General features: G+C 36.8%; 1 protein-coding gene across 1 annotated transcript in view; it reads right to left on the bottom strand.

Annotated features, from left to right (window-relative positions):
- CAMK4 (calcium/calmodulin dependent protein kinase IV) overlaps positions 1 to 18,832 on the bottom strand; it is a 232,622-nt gene that overhangs the window by 56,637 nt on the left and 157,153 nt on the right. The window contains exon 5 of the mRNA XM_089908425.1: positions 18,181 to 18,253. Within this exon, the coding sequence (XP_089764551.1) occupies positions 18,181 to 18,253 (73 nt within the window). The remainder of the gene's footprint in view (positions 1 to 18,180; positions 18,254 to 18,832) is intronic.

Here is an 18,832-nt window from a genome sequence, read left to right as displayed (position 1 = left end):
CGTCTATAACATAATATGGTAGAAGAAGGCAGATGGCAGAGGGATTAAGAGCATAAACTCTGAAGTCAAGTTTTATTTTGTGTTCTAATCTTGATTCTGCCACAAACCAGCTATGTGATCTTAAAAAAGTTACCTAACCTTTCTGAATCTCAGTTTCCTTATCTGTGAAATTAATGTAAAGAGACTGATAGCCTTTGAAGATTAAGTGAAATAATTTACATAAAGCTTTTAGCAAAAGCTTGGTCCACAATAAGTGCTTGATAACACATGGTAGTGATGGCTGGTACTACTACTATTGAGATAGTTATTATTAGGTCTTAGTCACATGTGTTCAACTGTATATTCCTCTCAAGATTCTTCTTTCAGTTTTCTAGCAGAGTAGAGCATAAGCATTTAGTTCCTTCACTAAATGGCCCATTATATATAAATAGAAGGTATGATCGATGTGAATCAGTGTTAACAAGGCTCTTCCTCAGTGAAATTCCACTAACAATAAGATGGCATTTCTGGAATTCTGCAGGATCAAGAGCCATTAAGACTTGAGTGTGGCTAAGCTTCTGTAACAATAATTTCACAGGCAAAAGTCAGGATGGTAATTTAAAAGTTAGATACTGGGGTTCTAGATAGGTTCCAACATTCAATGGAACATTTCAAAGAATAAATCACACAGATAGTCAGAACCTATGGCACATTCAACATATTATTCATAGAAATCTAAGTGTTTTAAGGTTAAATTTTGAGAAGTAGAATCCAAGAGTAGAATGCAAAGTGTACGTGTGAGAAATTATGTTTTTCAACATGGATTTTCCTCTATATCTATCATCATGTGAAGTGCTACAAAATTAGATATCTTTTCCAAAACACAGATAAATACGCTATGTATATTTATTTAGATTTTAAAAGACATTATATTCCATGAAATGTGCTCTCCTGCAGAGTTGGGTTAGCATTATCATTTTTGAAAGTAATGTGATTTAAGTGTCTTGAATTATTAAATGTGTTTGAAGTCCTATTATCTTTTAAAAATCAGATGATCTTGAAGTTATTTTTGTTTTACAATAAGTGCTACTGGCAAAGTTGCTTTTCATAAGAGTTTTATGGGCAAATAAATATCTATGAATCAATAAATTAATCAATAAGAAAAAAATAAAAAGTAAAAATGAAGGATACGAGGCCAGTTCTAAAATATTCCCTGCGCTCAAAATGCTGGTATCCTAAACAAGTTTTTGTAAATAACTGGATTCAAGTCAATGAATATATATTGTACCTGTTTGTGCCATGAATACAAAGGCATATGTGGGGTGTGGGGAAAGGTGGTAAAGGGCAGAGGAAAAGGATGACAGACATAGATAAATAAGTCATTATTCCTGCCTATTCCAGGAGACAGGACCATGTACAGCTAACCATAATACAGTGTGGTTAGTGCTGTATTACAGTGGTAGAAAACGCCATGAGAGTGCAGGGAAGAAAGTAGATTTGTTAAAATTCTTAATTTATATCTCTCAGGAAGAGAAAAGCACAGAAAATTATCAAAATCCTACAAGACTGCTTAACTTAATGGACTTCTGTACAGATTGAAACTTAAAAGACCCAGAATCCCAAAGGCCAATAAGGAAGACTTGCACAGATGCCTGGCAATGTGGTCAAGCCTAGACTGGGAGTTTTAACAGCTTTGGTTCCACTGTTTGAACAGCCTCTCAAAGCTTGTTTGTGCACAACTGTAAAATGGGGGAAATGCTATTGCTGCTTTCCGAATAGGAAAAGAGCTGTGAAAACTGACACGTACCTGCTTAAGTAATTGAACTTCAAGGATAAAGAAGGGATTCATAGACCTCTAAGCAGAAAAAAGCAGATCATCTCTAAGAAGGGAAGTATCAAGTTGATGTCAGATTTCTGCAAGACAGCTTTCAGTGCCAGGAGATTACAGACGAATGGGTACAGACTGCTGAGGTTAGGACCAAGTGTCCCACAAATGTTACAAAATGTCCTGCAAATTTAAAGTGACCATAAAAGTCATGAAAGAACTTGGGGAATATATTGTTGCTATACCCTTCTGGGAACAGAAAAAACAAACAAACCCAAAGCAAAACAAATAAACAAAAAACCCTCAGCTACTTGAATAAATCCAGCCAATTAAGAAATAAAGAGAAAAAACTGTGGTAAAGGGCTGGTAATGGGCATCAAGTCCATTTAAAGGTAGAACCCAAACAAGTAAGACGCAGATTATAAATGATGTAAACCTTACCAGTATAAAACAGAGATATGACAAGAAAGAATTTGAAGGTGGACGTCAATGGAAGGAAGTGAATGTATATTAATTTCCTTATTTTTCCCAATGGAGAGAAAATATATAGTGCCTAAGTTTAATAAAATATAAAATAGAGGTTGAACGATATTGTTTAAAGTTATAAAAGGAACCACCAGAGAACTAAAAATATAAATGCACACACAAGTTCACTAAAATAACAAACAATAATAATATTTCCATGTAAAGAGCTATCAAACAAACAAATGTGGATTAAACTAACAAAGACGGATCAATAATAAGTGTGGGTTAAAGAGCTATTAAACTAAGAAAAGGACAAGAACAAAACAAAATGACCGCAAAAGTATTTTAAGAGTAACTACATGAGATTTTAAGTATATATAGAGAAAGAAAGAAAGAGAGGGAGAGAAAACATGATAGGACTTCCTAAGAAAGATACAAAAAATATAAAATCTTAGAAGATGAAAAAAAACCTTACAAATTTGATCCCCTACGATAAAATTATGCAAGACAACATAAACAAAGCAAAACTAGGAGAAAACATTTACTCTACTATCCATCTGTCTATATGATATGGATTACACATAAAGATATATATAATATTATACATATATGATCAAGATTAATATTTGAATATATAGAGAGCTCCTACATACCAAGAGAAAAACACATATAAATCACCGAAAAACAGAGCAAAGAATAGAGAAAAGAATATAATGATGAGGATTGGTCAGATGCACATGCTGTTAAAGAGGAAGATTCCAACTATTAGCAATATTGTAGATTGGTAAAGCCTTGAAATTTAGCCACATCCATGAAAAATGTAAAATGAATATATTAATTGTCTAATAGAAGCCACTTCTTGGAATGTATCTTAAGGGAATATTTTCACTTGTGCATAATATGCCTCAAGGATATTTATTACTATATTATGTATAATTTTTAAAATTGGAAAAAAGTTTAATAACCATGTAGGAACTGGATAAATTACAGAGCTCACAGTATGAAAAACCACATAGCAACTAAAAGAATGAAAAAGATCCATATGTATTAAAATATTGTAGACAGAATTATGGTCCCAAAGAAGGCTCCATTCTCCAATTCTGGGACTGTGAACATGCCATGTAACATGGCAAAGAGACTTTGCATATGTAGCTAGGATTGCGAATTACTGTTGCCTTAAAATACAGAGATTATCCTGGATTATCCAGATGGGCCCAATGTAACTGTATGAGCCTTTAAAAGCAGAAGAGGAAGACAGAAGAGTCAGTGAAATAGATTCAAAGCATCAGAAGGATTTGATGTGCCATTGCAGGTGAGAAGATGGAGAAGGTCAAGTATCAAGGCAACAAGGAACTGAATTCCTCCAAGGAACTGAATGAGCTTGGAAGCGGATTTTTCTCCAGAGCCTCCAGAGAGAAGTGCAGCCCTGATGATGCCTTAATTTTGGAATTGTGAGAATCTAGTCATGCCATGCCTAACTTTTGACCTACAAAATTGTAAGATAATATATAGTGTTATTTTAAGTGTTCAAGTTTGTGGTAATTTGTGATGCAGCAATAGAAAACTAATACATAAATGGAAAAAATTTCCAAGGCATATTGTTAAGCAAAAAAATAAGTTAGAGAGAAACATAAAAAAACAAATGTATGTAAGTATATTGCTTTTTTTTTTTTGTGCCAAGATGCCACACATAGCCTCAGCCACATTCCTTCTTTTTGATCACTGATCTGTGTTTCAGCTTCTTTTCTAAGATATGGCAAATAGTTTTGAAAACCTCTGAAAATACTTGTTGTGGTTAATACTCTGAAGTAGCAGAATTGACTTCCTAACATATGAAAATAAAAAAAAAAACCTCCAGGAGAGAATAATAGAAGAGCATGAGAACACAAATTAAGTGCTACACATTAAAAAACAAACCAAAATACTTGTCAGTGAATGAGTCTTTGAAAGGCCTGAAAACCAATGACATTCAAGTTTATCCTTGAATGTTGAACTTTGGATTCCTAATTTACTTTCCCATAGAATCCACATTTCGAGTTGATTAGAGCGAATACATTATGTTAGAAAACGAATGCATCACACCTTGATTAGTAAGAGTAGGTTGGTCTGGGTGTAATAGGCAGAATTCTATGAATGACCCCTATGTGAACTTAGCTCTTATATTAAATGCTCTCCCTTCTGAGTGTGGGTGGAATCTACGAATAGATGAGGTAGCACTCCTAGGATTATATTAATTTACATGACAATAAGGAGGTTATTCAGATAGGTTTAATCAAATCAAATGTACCCTTGAAAAGCAGAGTTTTCTCTGGCTGGCAGCAGAAAAGGAAGTCAGGGATTTGAAACAATTTAGCTTTGAAGTTGGAGGGAGGCATATGCCAAGGAATGAGGCAGTCCTTAGGAGCTGAAAGCAGTCCCTGGCTGACAAGCAGTGAGGGAACGGGGATGTTGGTCACACAACCACACGGATGTGAATTTGGCAAAGGAGCTTGGAAGCTCAATGAGTTTGGAAGCAGATTCTTTCCTAGAATTTCCAGATAATTACCCGGGACAACTAACAGCTTAGTTTCCACTTTGTGAGACACTAAGCAGAGAACCAGTAGAGCCCCCTGGACTTAGACCTACAGATCTGAGAGATAATTAGTTGTTCTGAGTTGCTAAATTTGTGGTAATTTGTTAGAAAATGAATACACTGGGTATTTTGCAGTTAGCAAATGGTAAACTAAAGAACATAAACTCTTGGCACACACGTGCCATGTGCTCTCTTATTGAGTGTATAGTGTTAGGGTCTAAATATATGCTCAATAAATAGTTTTAGTTGTTTGGTTAGGTGGTGAGTAAATGCATGAATGAATAAATGAATGAATAAATGAATGAAGCAATAAACAATCTTTGGTCAGTCAAGTCATCCAACAAATATTTATGGAATGCCCAATATACACCATGAGCCATTCTGAGTGCAGGACATAGTAGGAAGAGGTTCAAAACACCTGGTAATTTATATTCTAGTTTCAAACAAGAGCTCAAAATTCTCTGGACTAGAGCTTCTCATGTTGGTGAAACAGAAGGTCATTGGAATGCTGTGAATGAAGGCCCATGGAAAGAGGATCATGAGGTCAGCAGAAGGCCTTTCCAGGCAGGACTCTGAGGGCTGTGCATAGAGGGTGGCTGTGATGGGGAGACACTAGAGGGTTAAGGGGGGAAATGGTGTGATATGATGTATGATTTTATCTTAAAAATCAAGATGGATCCTAAACATCCAAAGAAAGTCTTTTAAGTAACACAAAATAAATCTGAAGAAAATTGATGACTACAGAGATGCCAATGCAGTAATCTCCAACTTGCAGGTCTGCTGTATCAAAATTAGAGCTGAAAGTTATACAGTGCACCCCCCGCCTCTTATTTGCAGGGGATACATTCCAATATTCCCAGCAGATGCCTGAAGCCGTAAATAGTACTGAACCCTATATATACTCTGCTTTTACTATAATACGTATTTATGATAAAATTTAATGTACAAATTAGGCAAAGTAAGAGATTAATAACAATACCTAACAATGAAATAGGATAATTATAACAATATACTGTAATAAAAGTTATGTGAACGTGGTGTCTATCTCTCTCTAATATCTTTTTTTTTTTTTTTGGTGTGTAGAAACTCTATTCTGTTTCTTTAATCACTTTACCTCTCTCAAAATATCTTGTTGTAAAAATTTAATGCCTTTTCCATCTTAAGCATTTATCATGCACTGCGGCCATAACTTCTGCAGTTTCAGGGGTTACAGCAAAACTAGCATGGATTTCTTTTTCCTTCTTCACAGTTTCATGCATAGAAGATTCATTCTTACCATAGATTTTAGTAGATCTTACTAACCTCAGCACATGATTTTTTTTTCTTTCTTATTAACCCAAGAACTTTGAACTTTTCACTTAAAGGAGGCACTTTTTGGCTCTCTTTGGCATATCCGAACTGCCAGTAACACTACTCTTGTGCTTTAAAGGGGGCCATCACTAAGTAAAATAAGGGTTACCTGAATACAAGCACACAATACTGTGACAGTCGATCTGATAACCTAGATGGCAACTAAATGACTAGTGGGATAAGCTAGACAAAGGGATGATTCATATCAGGTGCGGGATGGAGCCAGACGGTGCAAGATTTCATCACGCTACTCAGAATGGCGTGCAATTTAAAACTATAAATTGTTTATTCCTGGAATTTTCCACTTAATATTATTGGACCATGGTTGACTGCGGGTAACTGAAACTAAGGAAGGCAAAACCTCAGATAAGGGGGACTACTGTACTTTCGGTTCAACATATACTGTGACATAAAGAAAACAAAGGACAGTTAAATGTGAATCTTCCTTGTCTACATTCCAAATTATGTATATATACTATTCATTTTCTTGGTGGTCATCATTTGCCACTAAAATCATGCAACTTATACATATCTTTAAAAACACGTGGAACATTCTATTAATAAAATCTGAGTTTTGACTATTTTTGTGTCCTGAGCACAGATAAGTATTGATAGTTATCTATTTAATTCACCACCTGTTTATAACATAATAGGGAGAGCCCTGACATTCCAGCAAAATTTTATGGATTGATGAAATGTAGGGAACCATCTCCTCGAAAAAAATAAGCAGAGCAGGCTCTGTAAACTTTAAGCAAAATAAATAATTGGGAGGAAACACTGAGGTCAGAAATCACAGAAGATTAATATTAAATATATGGCATGTAAAATGCATTAGAATTATTTCACACTACTTTCATGAGCCAAAAATAAAGAGGATATTGCAGAGGGGCCTTAAATTACATTTACAAAAGGCAGAAAGATAAACTGGAACACTGGAATGAGAAAGGGTATTCTTGTCCTAGGTCAAGAAAACATTTTGAAACCTCTGGTGGTTACTGAAATTTTTCTTTAAAGTAGGCAAAAAAGTTAGTAAGAATTGTTAGTATGTCCAACACTGCATATATTGCAATGGTGGTTCCGCTTCTTTAGATCTTTGGATGGTGATGATTCTCTGGAATTTACAAAATAAAGATAGGAAGGGAGAGAAGGAAGGAGGAAGGGAGAGAGGTTGAAAGTAAGAGAGAGGGGGAGAGAGAGAGAGAGACAGAGACAAAGAGACAGAGAGAGAAGGTGAGAATAGACACATTAAGGGGACAGTTGTGCTTAGATGCATTGGAAACTGTGTGAAAGAATTTTTTCTTTTTTGTAGTCGCAATGTATTGGCCTCCTATGGCATTCAGTGTACTGTATTGAGGTTAATGGTATGGACTGAATGTTTATGTCCCCCCAGAATTCATATGTTGAAGCCCTAATCCCCAATGTGATGGTATTTGGAGGTGAAGCCTTTTGAAGTAAGTAGATTTAGATGAAGTTTTGAGGGTGGAGACCTCGTGATGGGATTAGTGCCCTTATAAGAAGATGAAGAGACCAGAGCTTGCTCTCTCTCCCTTGTGAGGATACTGCAAGAAGACTGCAGTCTAAAGCCTAGGATAGAGCCCTCACTAAGAATCTGACCATGCTGGCATTCTGTTCTGGGACTTTTAACTTCCGGAACTGTGGGAAACAAATGTTTTTTCCTTAAGCCACCCAATCTGTGGTATTCTGTTATAGCAGCCTGAACAGGTTAATATAGCCAGTGATGCTAAACACCTACAAAGAACTGCCCTGCCCAAATGAAACTAGTGTTCCTGTTGTTTCCATTGAGAAACTGAATCTTACCCAAAGTGAGTAAGCTGGATTTTTTGTGAGCACTCCTTATTCAGGAGCTACACACTTGAGATGGGACCAAAGACAGTGACTAAAACAAGAAAACCAAGTTAACCTTCTGTTTCCATGACTGGTGCAATCTATAGCTATGACCTAGGCCTCTACCTGTTTGTTAATTTGACATCTTCATTGAATTGTATATTTCTCATTTATGAGGCAGGCAAAATACTTTGTAAAACTTTTGCAGAATTTGTTCTTGAATTATTTAATAATACTAAAATCAAAAGTCCATGTTCAAGGAATGAAGTTAACGGAGTATTATTATAATGTTGCCTGAAAGCTCTTCTTCTGACCCAGAAATAAAAAAATATTTACCTGACTCTTTCAGAGGATTATTCATTTTTCCACACTACTTCTGAATTAACCATTTTCAAAATAAAAATTCATTTTTTATGGGTCAAAGACATCATAAGTAGAAGATTCACATTCATCCTTATAATACAAAATAGGACTTCATTTCCTCAAGGCAGAGAGTACTTCAGTTACGGGGCAGACAACTGTTACCCAAGAGCAAGGATATAAATTTCATGGTCCCATCCCCATGCTCCAATAAATAATCAATGAAAAAACAACACAGAAATAGTTAGCTAGAATTTAACCCTAGTTACTCCACCATCCTTGGAGAGAAGCACACATACAAAGAAAGGATCACTGTTCACCTTCAAGCCACAATACTTTGATATTTCCCACACGATAATTCTTTCCTAAAAGGGGATCATTTTCAAAGGAATCTTTTTAGCTTAGAGTCATTCCCTTGCAGCCCATAGGTAGAGGTTGTCACACATAAACTATATTGACGTAAAGAAGAGACTGTCCTCCTAGAGCGCCCATTGTGGGTGGTAGAATTCTTTGCTCAGCTTTTTCTGAATTTTAGCTTTTCAGAGCATTCAGGGTTAGAGGAACAGAATACATAGATGTGAAATACTGTATCACAGGAACGGAAAATAGGCCAAATTGCCAATTAGAGTAAGGTTTGTTTAAACTAGAAAAGGTATCATGATAATATGATAATATCCTTCCTCTCATGGTTGATACACACCTGCTTGGAATAAGCATTTTTAAATGTAATTAAAACTTATTACTTTACTTAAAACCATATTCCCTTATAGCTTGAATTCCCATCTTTTTTCTTTTTCTTTATTCACATTAAGTCTTTGTAGGTCATCTATAGAAACAGAAAAAATGTGTGCCTTTCCTGACCTCATAAGGAAACTGCAGGTAGATCTCTTACTACATTTTGTTTCCTTTTTTGTGCCTTTTTTTAAATACTGCCGCTGTTAACTAGAAAAAATTTTCCTACCCTTACTTGAGGTTATCCAATTCTCCTGCTCCAAAGTCAAGGATTCCGTGAATCTCATTCCTTTAGCAACTGAAGCCTGACAGAACAGCTGTGAATGAACCTCTAAAGACTGTAATGCAAGGACATCAAGTAAGAATCAGGTCATATCTACACAGTAACCTCATGTGCATGACATTTCAATGGGCTTTTGGAATAGTGAAGACATTCACCTCAATCCCAAGGTGTTTCCTTCTAAGAAAGATAACTTAGATGTTATTTTTTACCCTCTTTTTCTTGTTAAATCTTTCCAGGCAGGGACTGTGTCTCATGTTTACTTTCTGTAGCTCTCCTCAGGACCTACAGTGCATGTTGTGTGTAGGGAATATGGTCATCCTGGGCTAGAGGCTTTGGTTGGTCTCTTAAAATGTTTGTTATTTTTTGCTGTTGTTTTTTTCATCATTTGTTCTCAGCTAGAGGAGAGGCAAAAGAGAGTATAAAAGGAAAAAAAAATGTAGGTGAAGGAAATAGGAATTGAAGAAAAAGTTCATTAGAGGAACTGTGTAACTGTATGGAAGAGAATGGAGTAAAGCCTCAGAGAGCAAGTGGGCAGAGAGGTGAGAAGAGACTGCACTGTAATGTTAATAAAGGTGAGGAAGTTTGATGAGAATTTCTTATCAATCCTCTAAGTCCTCTTCTATGCATGTTCCCCACTCTAGTTTATTTCTCATAATCTCTAAGTCTTCACATATGTAACATTCATAAATATTGGCAGTGAAGACCCAAGGGGAATCCTGGGCTTAGCTGTTAGCATATTTCATTCATAGAATCACAAACCATATCCTTTTAGATGCTTTTCATCTCTTGACTGGACATTTTCATAACCTCTTAACTGGCTGCCCTGCTTTTGGACTTCATGCTGCCATGAAGGATGATGGTCCTGCAGCAGAAGTCTTTCAGGGTCTCCTCATCTACAGAAACATGGGAACTTCTTTCATGTATGCCTCTCTGGACAAGATCCATACCTCTCGCTCAAACCCCAGTTCTCACCAAGTGTACTTTACTTTCTAGCAATATCCAAAGACCAGAAGTTCATGCCTTTGCATCTTTGGTCTATTATGTTCTATAAAAATTTGTGGGAGAAAAAGAGTATTCCTGGTATTCCCTTTTTTTCATACTGGCTGACTACTAAACAGCAATTTTTCTTTTAAAACCCAACACAGACATAACATCCTCTGGCAAGATTTTTCTGACTCAGTTTCATTTTAGATGTCTTGAATAGGTTTCACCCTCCCTAATGTCTTTGACGTTGCAAAACGCATCAATTGGTGCACATATGTCATCTTACAGCTATGTGCTTATGTGTCTATCTGCTCTATAAGCTAATGAACTTAATCTCTGTATCCAAGATTTTGGCACATTCCAGAGAATCAGCTAATGGTTGAACTGAATTACCGACATCATTTACAGAAAGAACAAGTCATTTAGAATGTAACAATTAACATGATATTTTGTATATAGTACTTGGAAAATTCCTAGATATTTACTCTAGAATTTATTGTGATTCCCTGGAATCAAAAGAGAGAAGGCCACTTAGAATTTGATAAACTTTTGATATCATTGTCGATAATGATGTACAGAAACATTTAATGAGAAAGGAAACTCCTTCCCAGGCATTATTTTTAGATCTCCAGGTTCCTAATATCGAGATATAATTTTCAGAATGTAGATTTTTTTTTGCTCCAAATTTTTTTTGATAAAATATCTATGCTATGCCTAAGCCATTGATCTATTTTATTCTATGTTTATAAATAAAAAAATTAGAACATTAACAGAACTATTTGTTATTTCTTCTCTGGTGAATGTAATCTCTCAATTCTTAGTAAGAATATATAACCACTTTTACTTTTTACTGGTAAAATTATCATTATAGTGTTTTAATGCCTGAGCCTTGCATTAAAATCCACCCTCCAGAGATCAACGTTCAAATGGAAGTAACAAGGGACAAAATCTCCCCAGAAAAAAATGTAAATACCATAGGAACCGACAAACTTAAACAACAACCCCCCCCATTTTCTTTCTTAGTCTCTCATTGCTTAATTAAGTCCTCAGAAGAATCTTTCTATTGACAATAAGTGGACCCAAGCGAGAAAAATATTCACAAAAACAAAGAACAAGTGTCAGAAGCAAGCTTATTGTTAATGACCTTAAACCTCAGCATCCCTTCAAATCATATTTAATCCTCATTTATCAGTATGTGGATGTGTGTTTTACGTTCAGTGAAATTCAGTTTTTAGAAATGTGAGGGACCAGAATCTTTTTATCTAGGAGTATGCCCTTCATGTTATGTTTAGATAGACGGAAAACTATACAATTTGCTCTGACCACAGAACCATTATTAGTATATACTCAAAAGTTTATTTAATAAGAAGTTCAGTATCTTTTTGCTTTAAGTAACAAGATATACAATTTAAAGTGGCAGAAATTTTGAGAAGCTCATTATCATCTATGAGATATCAAGCAGGAGAATTCCAATGATGTCTACTTTTTTCTCTGCCTTCTTCAACATTGTTATGTTTCTCTTCATAATTATAAGACAGCAAAAGCAGTTCCCAGCTTCATACACAGACTCCAATATGACAGTGAAAAAGAGAAAAGACCTTTCCTCCCCTGGTTCTCCTTTTATTAAAGAGAAACTTTTCTAATAACTCACAAGCAGACTGCCCATCAAAACTCATTGGTGAGGATCAGGTCATATGCCCTTGACTAGCTGCAAGGGAGGGTGGGAGAAGAAGTTTTAGCTTTTCCCATCTTTATAAAAGTAGATTGGTTCTGTCAACAGGAATAAGAGGTCAGGTGGAAGGAGGCTTAAACATGTCAAATAATGTAAAGTTGAATGACATATATACTGCCCATTAAACCTATAAATGTTATCAAGCATAGTACTTGGTAGTAAATATAGATAGTAATTTCTTTAAAATAAATTTATTTATTTTTGGCTGCATTGGGTCTTCGTTGCTGCGCGCAGACTTTCTCTAGTTGCGGCGAGCGGGGACTACTTTTCCACTGCGGTGTGCAGGCTTCTCATTGAGGTGGCTTCTCTTGTTGCGGAGCTCGGGCTCTAGGCGCGGGGACTTCAGTAGCTGTGGCAGACGGGCTCAGTAGTTGTGGCGCACGGGCTTAGTTGCTCCGCGGCATGTGGGATCTTCCCAGGCTAGGGCTCGAACCCGTGTCCCCTGCATTGGCAGGCGGATTCTTAACCACTGCGCCACCAGGGAAGTCCCTAGATGGTAATTTTTTTTGTGTGTTTTTGTTTGTTTTTGTTTCTTTTCTGGTACGCGGGCCTCTCACTGCTGTGGCCTCTCCCGTCGCGGAGCACAGGCTCCGGACGCGCAGGCTCAGCGGCCACGGCTCGTGGGCCCAGCCGCTCCGCGGCATTCGGGATTCTCCCGAACCAGGGCACAAACCCACGTCCCCTGCATCGGCAGGCGGACCCTCAACCACTGCGCCACCAGGGAAGCCCGATGGTAATTTTTTTAATGCTGCTGCACTTGTTTTGAATTCATTAAGCTCTAGAACCATTTCACACACATTAGTAAAGACTATGAAGACTTTAAAGAATCTATGAATAGAAACAGAAATTTTGAGAATTGATTTTTGTTTTCAAATAACTTCCGGTACCATTTACTAAGCTATTGTCTCTCAACTTTATATCTGCCCTTCTACAGTCCGGTTTGTGAAGCGGGGACTTGAGTTACAAGTGACACTTTTCCTCTGCTGGCTTCCTGTTTGGCTCTGCCATTAGAGGGCACTAGGAAGAGTGGAAGCCTTGAAGCGGATGAAAGGACTTGCTCCCTTTCTGAGTCTGTCTTTCTGCTTGTTCTTCCCATGTACCTTTGAAACACTTTTTAACCCCGCAGTGGCAGATCATTCCGATAGCAGTTGCTAATTCCAGTTTCCACTTTTCCAAGGGTCACAGAACCAATCCCAGAGTCCCTCTTCAGTAACACCAGCACTAGCTGGCCAGAACACCGTTCTCAAAGGTCTGAGTGCCCGCTGCATGGGCAATGCCTCTGATGTCAGAAAAGAGACACCAGCCTAGCCAAGCAGTGAACTTTCACACAGGTCTATAGAGCACCTCCTTTAAACTTCTAAATTTTAATAATCTCAACTTCTTTACTTGGTTTCTCCAGTCCAAGAGGAGGCTGCTTCTCGAGGCTGCTCCCTCTACAATACATTAGCTTAGTGTTCCCCTTTTGCCTTTCCAGTTCTTCACTATCTAATCATTAGTTCTTTATCGACTGATTCTCTAATAGGCTAAATTTGTTCTTTTTTTAGGGGAGATTACAGGTTTTAAAAAATTTACCAAAAGGAGCTTCGACTATTTCTGCATCCTTATAATCATGTCCATTTCCTGTTTTTCTTTGATGTTCAGACACCATATTTTTTTCCATAACCTTAAAGGGTGAGATGTTTTTGTCTGCAACTCTTCACGCCCATCACCATAATATTTAAAACGATTTGAACAAAAAAAATCTCTGTGTTGGGATAGCAAACATATTTAATATTTTTTCAACCATTTCCTTTTATTTTATTAAGTTCAGTGTATACTCCTATATTACAAGTTTCTCCAGGCTCCAAGTTCATGTCTTTGAAATTAATACATGCCCAAGAGAACTGTGGTTAGCAAAAGAGGGGAGGCAGCATTAGGGGTGGAAAAAAGAGAAGGACAGTAATTTTTTTGAAAACAGAGGAACAGTAGGATAGCAATGATAACAAGGAAAGAACTAGAGGTGGTGGCAATAGTGAGCTGCCAGAGGAGATGAAACAGTCCCTGGTTATCTCTACAAGTAAATGGAAAAGGAGGGCTTTAAGGTTTGGCCTTGTGGTTTATGACACATGACACGATGACCCTTCCTGAATGTCCAGACTGACTGGACCGTTTAACTTGCGACAACCTTGAATTCATTTCAGGAAGATAGACTACTCAAGAAGGCTTAAAGATCTGCACTTAAAGACTAACTGAATGAATTCAAACGCAAAGCGGGAAACATCTTTCATATTCATTTTAAAAGCTTTCAAAAATGCTATTTAAAGCTAAAATGCAGAAGGAGTAAGATTACAGTCAGACAAATAGTGTGAAATATTTGGGGCAGGAATTGGGATGAAGTGAGGAGGAAGAGAAGGATTACAAGATTTGTTGCCTAAGGGGTGTCATTATGCCTGTGACATATTTCCCAAGAAATTTTTAATCTTGAAGTTTTCTACTTCTGTGCTTTCAAAAACCAGCCTAGATACAGTCTTAAAAGTGTGTGATTCAGGGGAAATGTGAGATATATCACTGATTACTTTGAGTTCCCAACTGTCTTATTTTTATAGCTATCTATAGCCATGTAGTTGACAATAAACTATTTCATAAATGTCAGCTACTTCTCACAAGTTTTAAATTGTTTGCTTTCTACCTGTGAAACACTGAGGGAAATTAATTTTTTTCTCTAAGTTAACCCTTAGGGGCAGCAATCAGAGAAACTCTGAGTTTTATAAAACTTCTTTCAAAGAATGTTTGACTTGAATGCAGTAACCTGCTTCCTAAACTGGAGCTTTGTAGAGCTTTATGAGTAGGTAAAATAACACAGTTTTTGTTTTAAATTTAAGATTAGCAGTAGACTAACCAATCCATCTTTTGCAGACCTGAAATAGAGTTCTAGGAACTCTAGTCCCTGTGTTCTATGTGGAGCACCTCCATCTCCATCTCTATTGGTGGCTCTTTTATCCCTCAATTGATGTAACTCCAACAGCGGGAAAATCCTGATGCTGAAAGCATCCATTTCTCATTCACTGAATGAGAATTCTCCCAGTCAGCCACCCGAGGTATCACTAAATTGAAGCATGCCCACTGTGATAAGCCAAAAGAGTCAAGAGCTGACCTAAATGGATGGAGGCAACCAGAAAAAACATATTGAAGAAGGTAAGTTTTGAATGAAACTTTCAAAATGAAAGTTTTGAATGAAAAAACATATTGAAGAAGGTAAGTTTTGAATGAAAGGAAAAGAATTAAATGATAGTAAGGGAGTAGAAAAGAATCTTATGAATGGAAGCAAATTACATAGTTTTGTTTCATACGAATTGAGTAGAAAAATGATTATAAGAATGTTTCAGTAAATGTGACATCATCTAGAAAGACAAAATATAGAATAGTGGTTATTTCTGGCTATTTTGATAAATTTTCATTTATTTATTCAGCAAATATTTTTGAGCACCTACCATTGTCATTTGTCTTTTATTTTAGTACTCAGCTGTGGAATGTATATGTATATATAGATTTATAAGATGTAATACATCTTTAAATGAATATTCTGAGTCTGAAGTTGCTTATCCTCTTTTCCCTCTTTTTTGTAGATTGCTATGATTTCCATACCTTATCTCATTTAGTCTTTTCCACAACCCTGTTAGGTTGAATGTTATGCCTATTTTACATGCGGAAGCTGAGGCTCAGAGGTATTTAGTGATAGACCCAAGCTTGCACATCTAGAAACGGAACCCAGATCTGTTTGACTCCCAAAGTGCTCTTTTTTAAAAAAATTAATTTATTTATTTTTGGCTCTGTTGGGTCTTCCTTTCTGTGTGAGGGCTTTCTCTAGTTGCGGCGAGCTGGGGCCACTCTTCATCGGGGTGCGCGGGCCTCTCACTATCAAGGCCTCTCTTGATGTGGAGCACAGGCTCCAGACGCGCAGGCTCAGTAGTTGTGGCTCATGGGCCCAGCTGCTCCGCGGCATGTGGGATCTTCCCAGACCAGGGCTCGAACCCGTGTCCCCTGCATTGGCAGGCAGATTCTCAACCACTGCGCCATCAGGGAAGCCCCCAAAGTACTCTTAACTGCTATACCAGCTGCCTGCCTGATTTGAGGAAAGTGATAGTGGGCCACTGCCAGCAAGTTTACTTGAATAGATAATCTATGGAACACAGTAGTGAAAAAAGAAGATTTAAAATGAGTATTTAAGTAAGGCATAAAACTACCATTACTGAACTCAAAAGGGACAAAATGAAAACAGTGACTGCAAAGGAGGATTGATAGACATATACAGATGTATATTTAGAGATAGGAATTGGAAGCAACCAGAAGTGTTTTTTAAAGTCATGCTAGAAATAGTCATAGCATGACATAGGGAGCAGGATTATGTTCATGGATACTTGAAGAGAGATTCAACTGAAGTTGGGAAGGTGGATGTGAGGAGAGAAGGTGATGGAAAAGTTAAAAACGATCCCCAAGTTGGCAGGCTTAGGAAGCCAAGATGGTAAATATATTGTATCTGATGAAAAATCTGGAATGGAGTGGTTATTTTAGGTGTGGTGAAAGATGAATTTGATATTCAAAATTCATATAATCAGGAACTGCATTGTGTATTTAAAGTAAAATTCCATGGCATCTTCTCCAGCTTTTATCCACCCCAAATTCAAACTTTTTTTTGGCCTCTCACCACTGTGGCTTCTCCCGTTGTGGAGCACAGGCTCCAGACGCGCAGGCCCAGCGGCCACAGCTCACGGGCCTAGCCGCTCCGTGGCATGTGGGACCCTCCCAGACCAGGGCACGAACCCACGTCCCCTGCATCGGCAGGCGGACTCCCAACCACTGTGCCACCAGGGAAGCCCTTGGGCCACCAGGGAAGCCCTCAAACTTTTAATCCCCCACCATAGCAAAAAGATCAAAACGCTTTATAGGAAAAAATAATTTGGAAAGTCTGGGTTATAAAGCCATACGAACTTGGCGTTGATAATAATGGATTTTGTTAGATCACAGATCTTCTATTTCTAGCAGCCCTATGCAAAGATTGTGAAGACTGGATTTTTTTTTTTCCACCCACAATTGGTACATAAGCTTGTTAGGTATCAAGAGTCCTCCCTCCCTCCCTCCTTCCTTCCTTCCTTCCTTCCTCCTTCCCTCCTTCTTGTTTTGGTTGTAGGTAAAATTCACAGGACATGTACTTGTGTCACTGTGGCTCCTCAAGATATTGACTAATGATTTTAGTTATATAACTGACTCTGATTAATAGAATATATATTAATTCTGGGTATATTTTATAGATTTGTCTCTTTAACTGATCCTAATAAATACGTCCCTTTGGGTCCCATCCTGTTTATTCAGAGAATAATTTGTTCTGGATTTATATTCAATAAATAAATCACCAAAGTGTCCCAGGACATACTAGACACCACTAATCTATAGGAAGATCTGCACCAGTTGAGTCTTATTCAGGTAAATATTTCCTTATTAATTCAATACAAACCAACTTCTCAAAATTATATATACATATTTTTTGGTAAATGTGTGTCCATGTTTCCATCATTAACTTACAAAACTTTATTCCAGTTTAAAATGTTAACATACTTCTCCCTTTAAAAAAAATAAAGTTGTCAGAATTTTTCTCCTAATTTACTCATTTCTTCTCTTGAAAGAAAAATTAATAATCTCTATGCTCTAAGGTCTATATTTATCTCCTTGAACATTTTTCCACTTCCTTACCAAACAAGAAAAACAATAAAGAGATAAACTAAAGAAATGGAAAGAGAGAGAAAAGAACAACTATAGGCACCAAAGTCTGATCTGATTCATAATAATAGAATGGAAATGATTTTTACAAACTTATGGCATTACATATGAGGACTGCATCTTTCAGAGTCTGAGTTATCAATAGAAAATATAAATTTGTTCAACATTTTCTAGTAAATATTTCATACCGTTTTTCTGTAAATTTTACGGCTTGTCACAGATATACACTTCCTATATGATGATTCTGTAAAAGGAAGACATTACCCAGAGTTACACTATTGCTGTCACTTCATACTTACAGCAACTGCCTCCAGGATTTGTTTGACAGCATCTGCAGCATCTCGTTCACTGTAATATCCCTTTTCCACAATCCTAAAAAAAAACCATGAAATCCTTCTCAGACACATGCATCCAGTTGAGTAGATGTTAAAAGAAGTTAAATTAATGTTAAAGAAGATTTATCTAAACAATTGCAGCAGGCTACCATGACACGAGGGGAAAGATTTCCATAAGTTGGCACTCTAGAAGTCTTTAGGTTTATTTAGGAAAATGGAAAACATTTATTTTGCCTAGGCTTGAAGTTTCCATCCTATTGAGGACAAAAAATTCTTTTTAAACGTTGTATTGCAAATCATTTAAAACATATACCAAGTAGACAATATACCATGAACCATCCCATTTAACTGTCACACTGCTTCAGCAATTATCAGTTCATGGCCAATGTTGTTTTATCTATCTAATTAATTACTTCCCTTCCTCCTTTATTATTTTAAAGCAAATATCAGACATCATATAATTTCATTTATAGATATTTAAGGAGGTATCTCTAAAAATAAAGGACCTTTTAAAAATCATAACTACAATGCCGTTATGTCCATAAATTACAATTCCTTAATATTATCAAATATGCAGTGTTTCAACTTTCTAATTGTATTAAACATGTTAAAATTT

This window comes from Delphinapterus leucas, chromosome 3, assembly GCF_059928025.1.
Source record: "Delphinapterus leucas isolate spDelLeu-1000000601 "Yukka" chromosome 3, BTC_Dleu_Yukka2, whole genome shotgun sequence".
NCBI classification, from domain to species: domain Eukaryota; kingdom Metazoa; phylum Chordata; class Mammalia; order Artiodactyla; family Monodontidae; genus Delphinapterus; species Delphinapterus leucas.
This window is presented reverse-complemented; position numbering and strand designations above follow the sequence as displayed.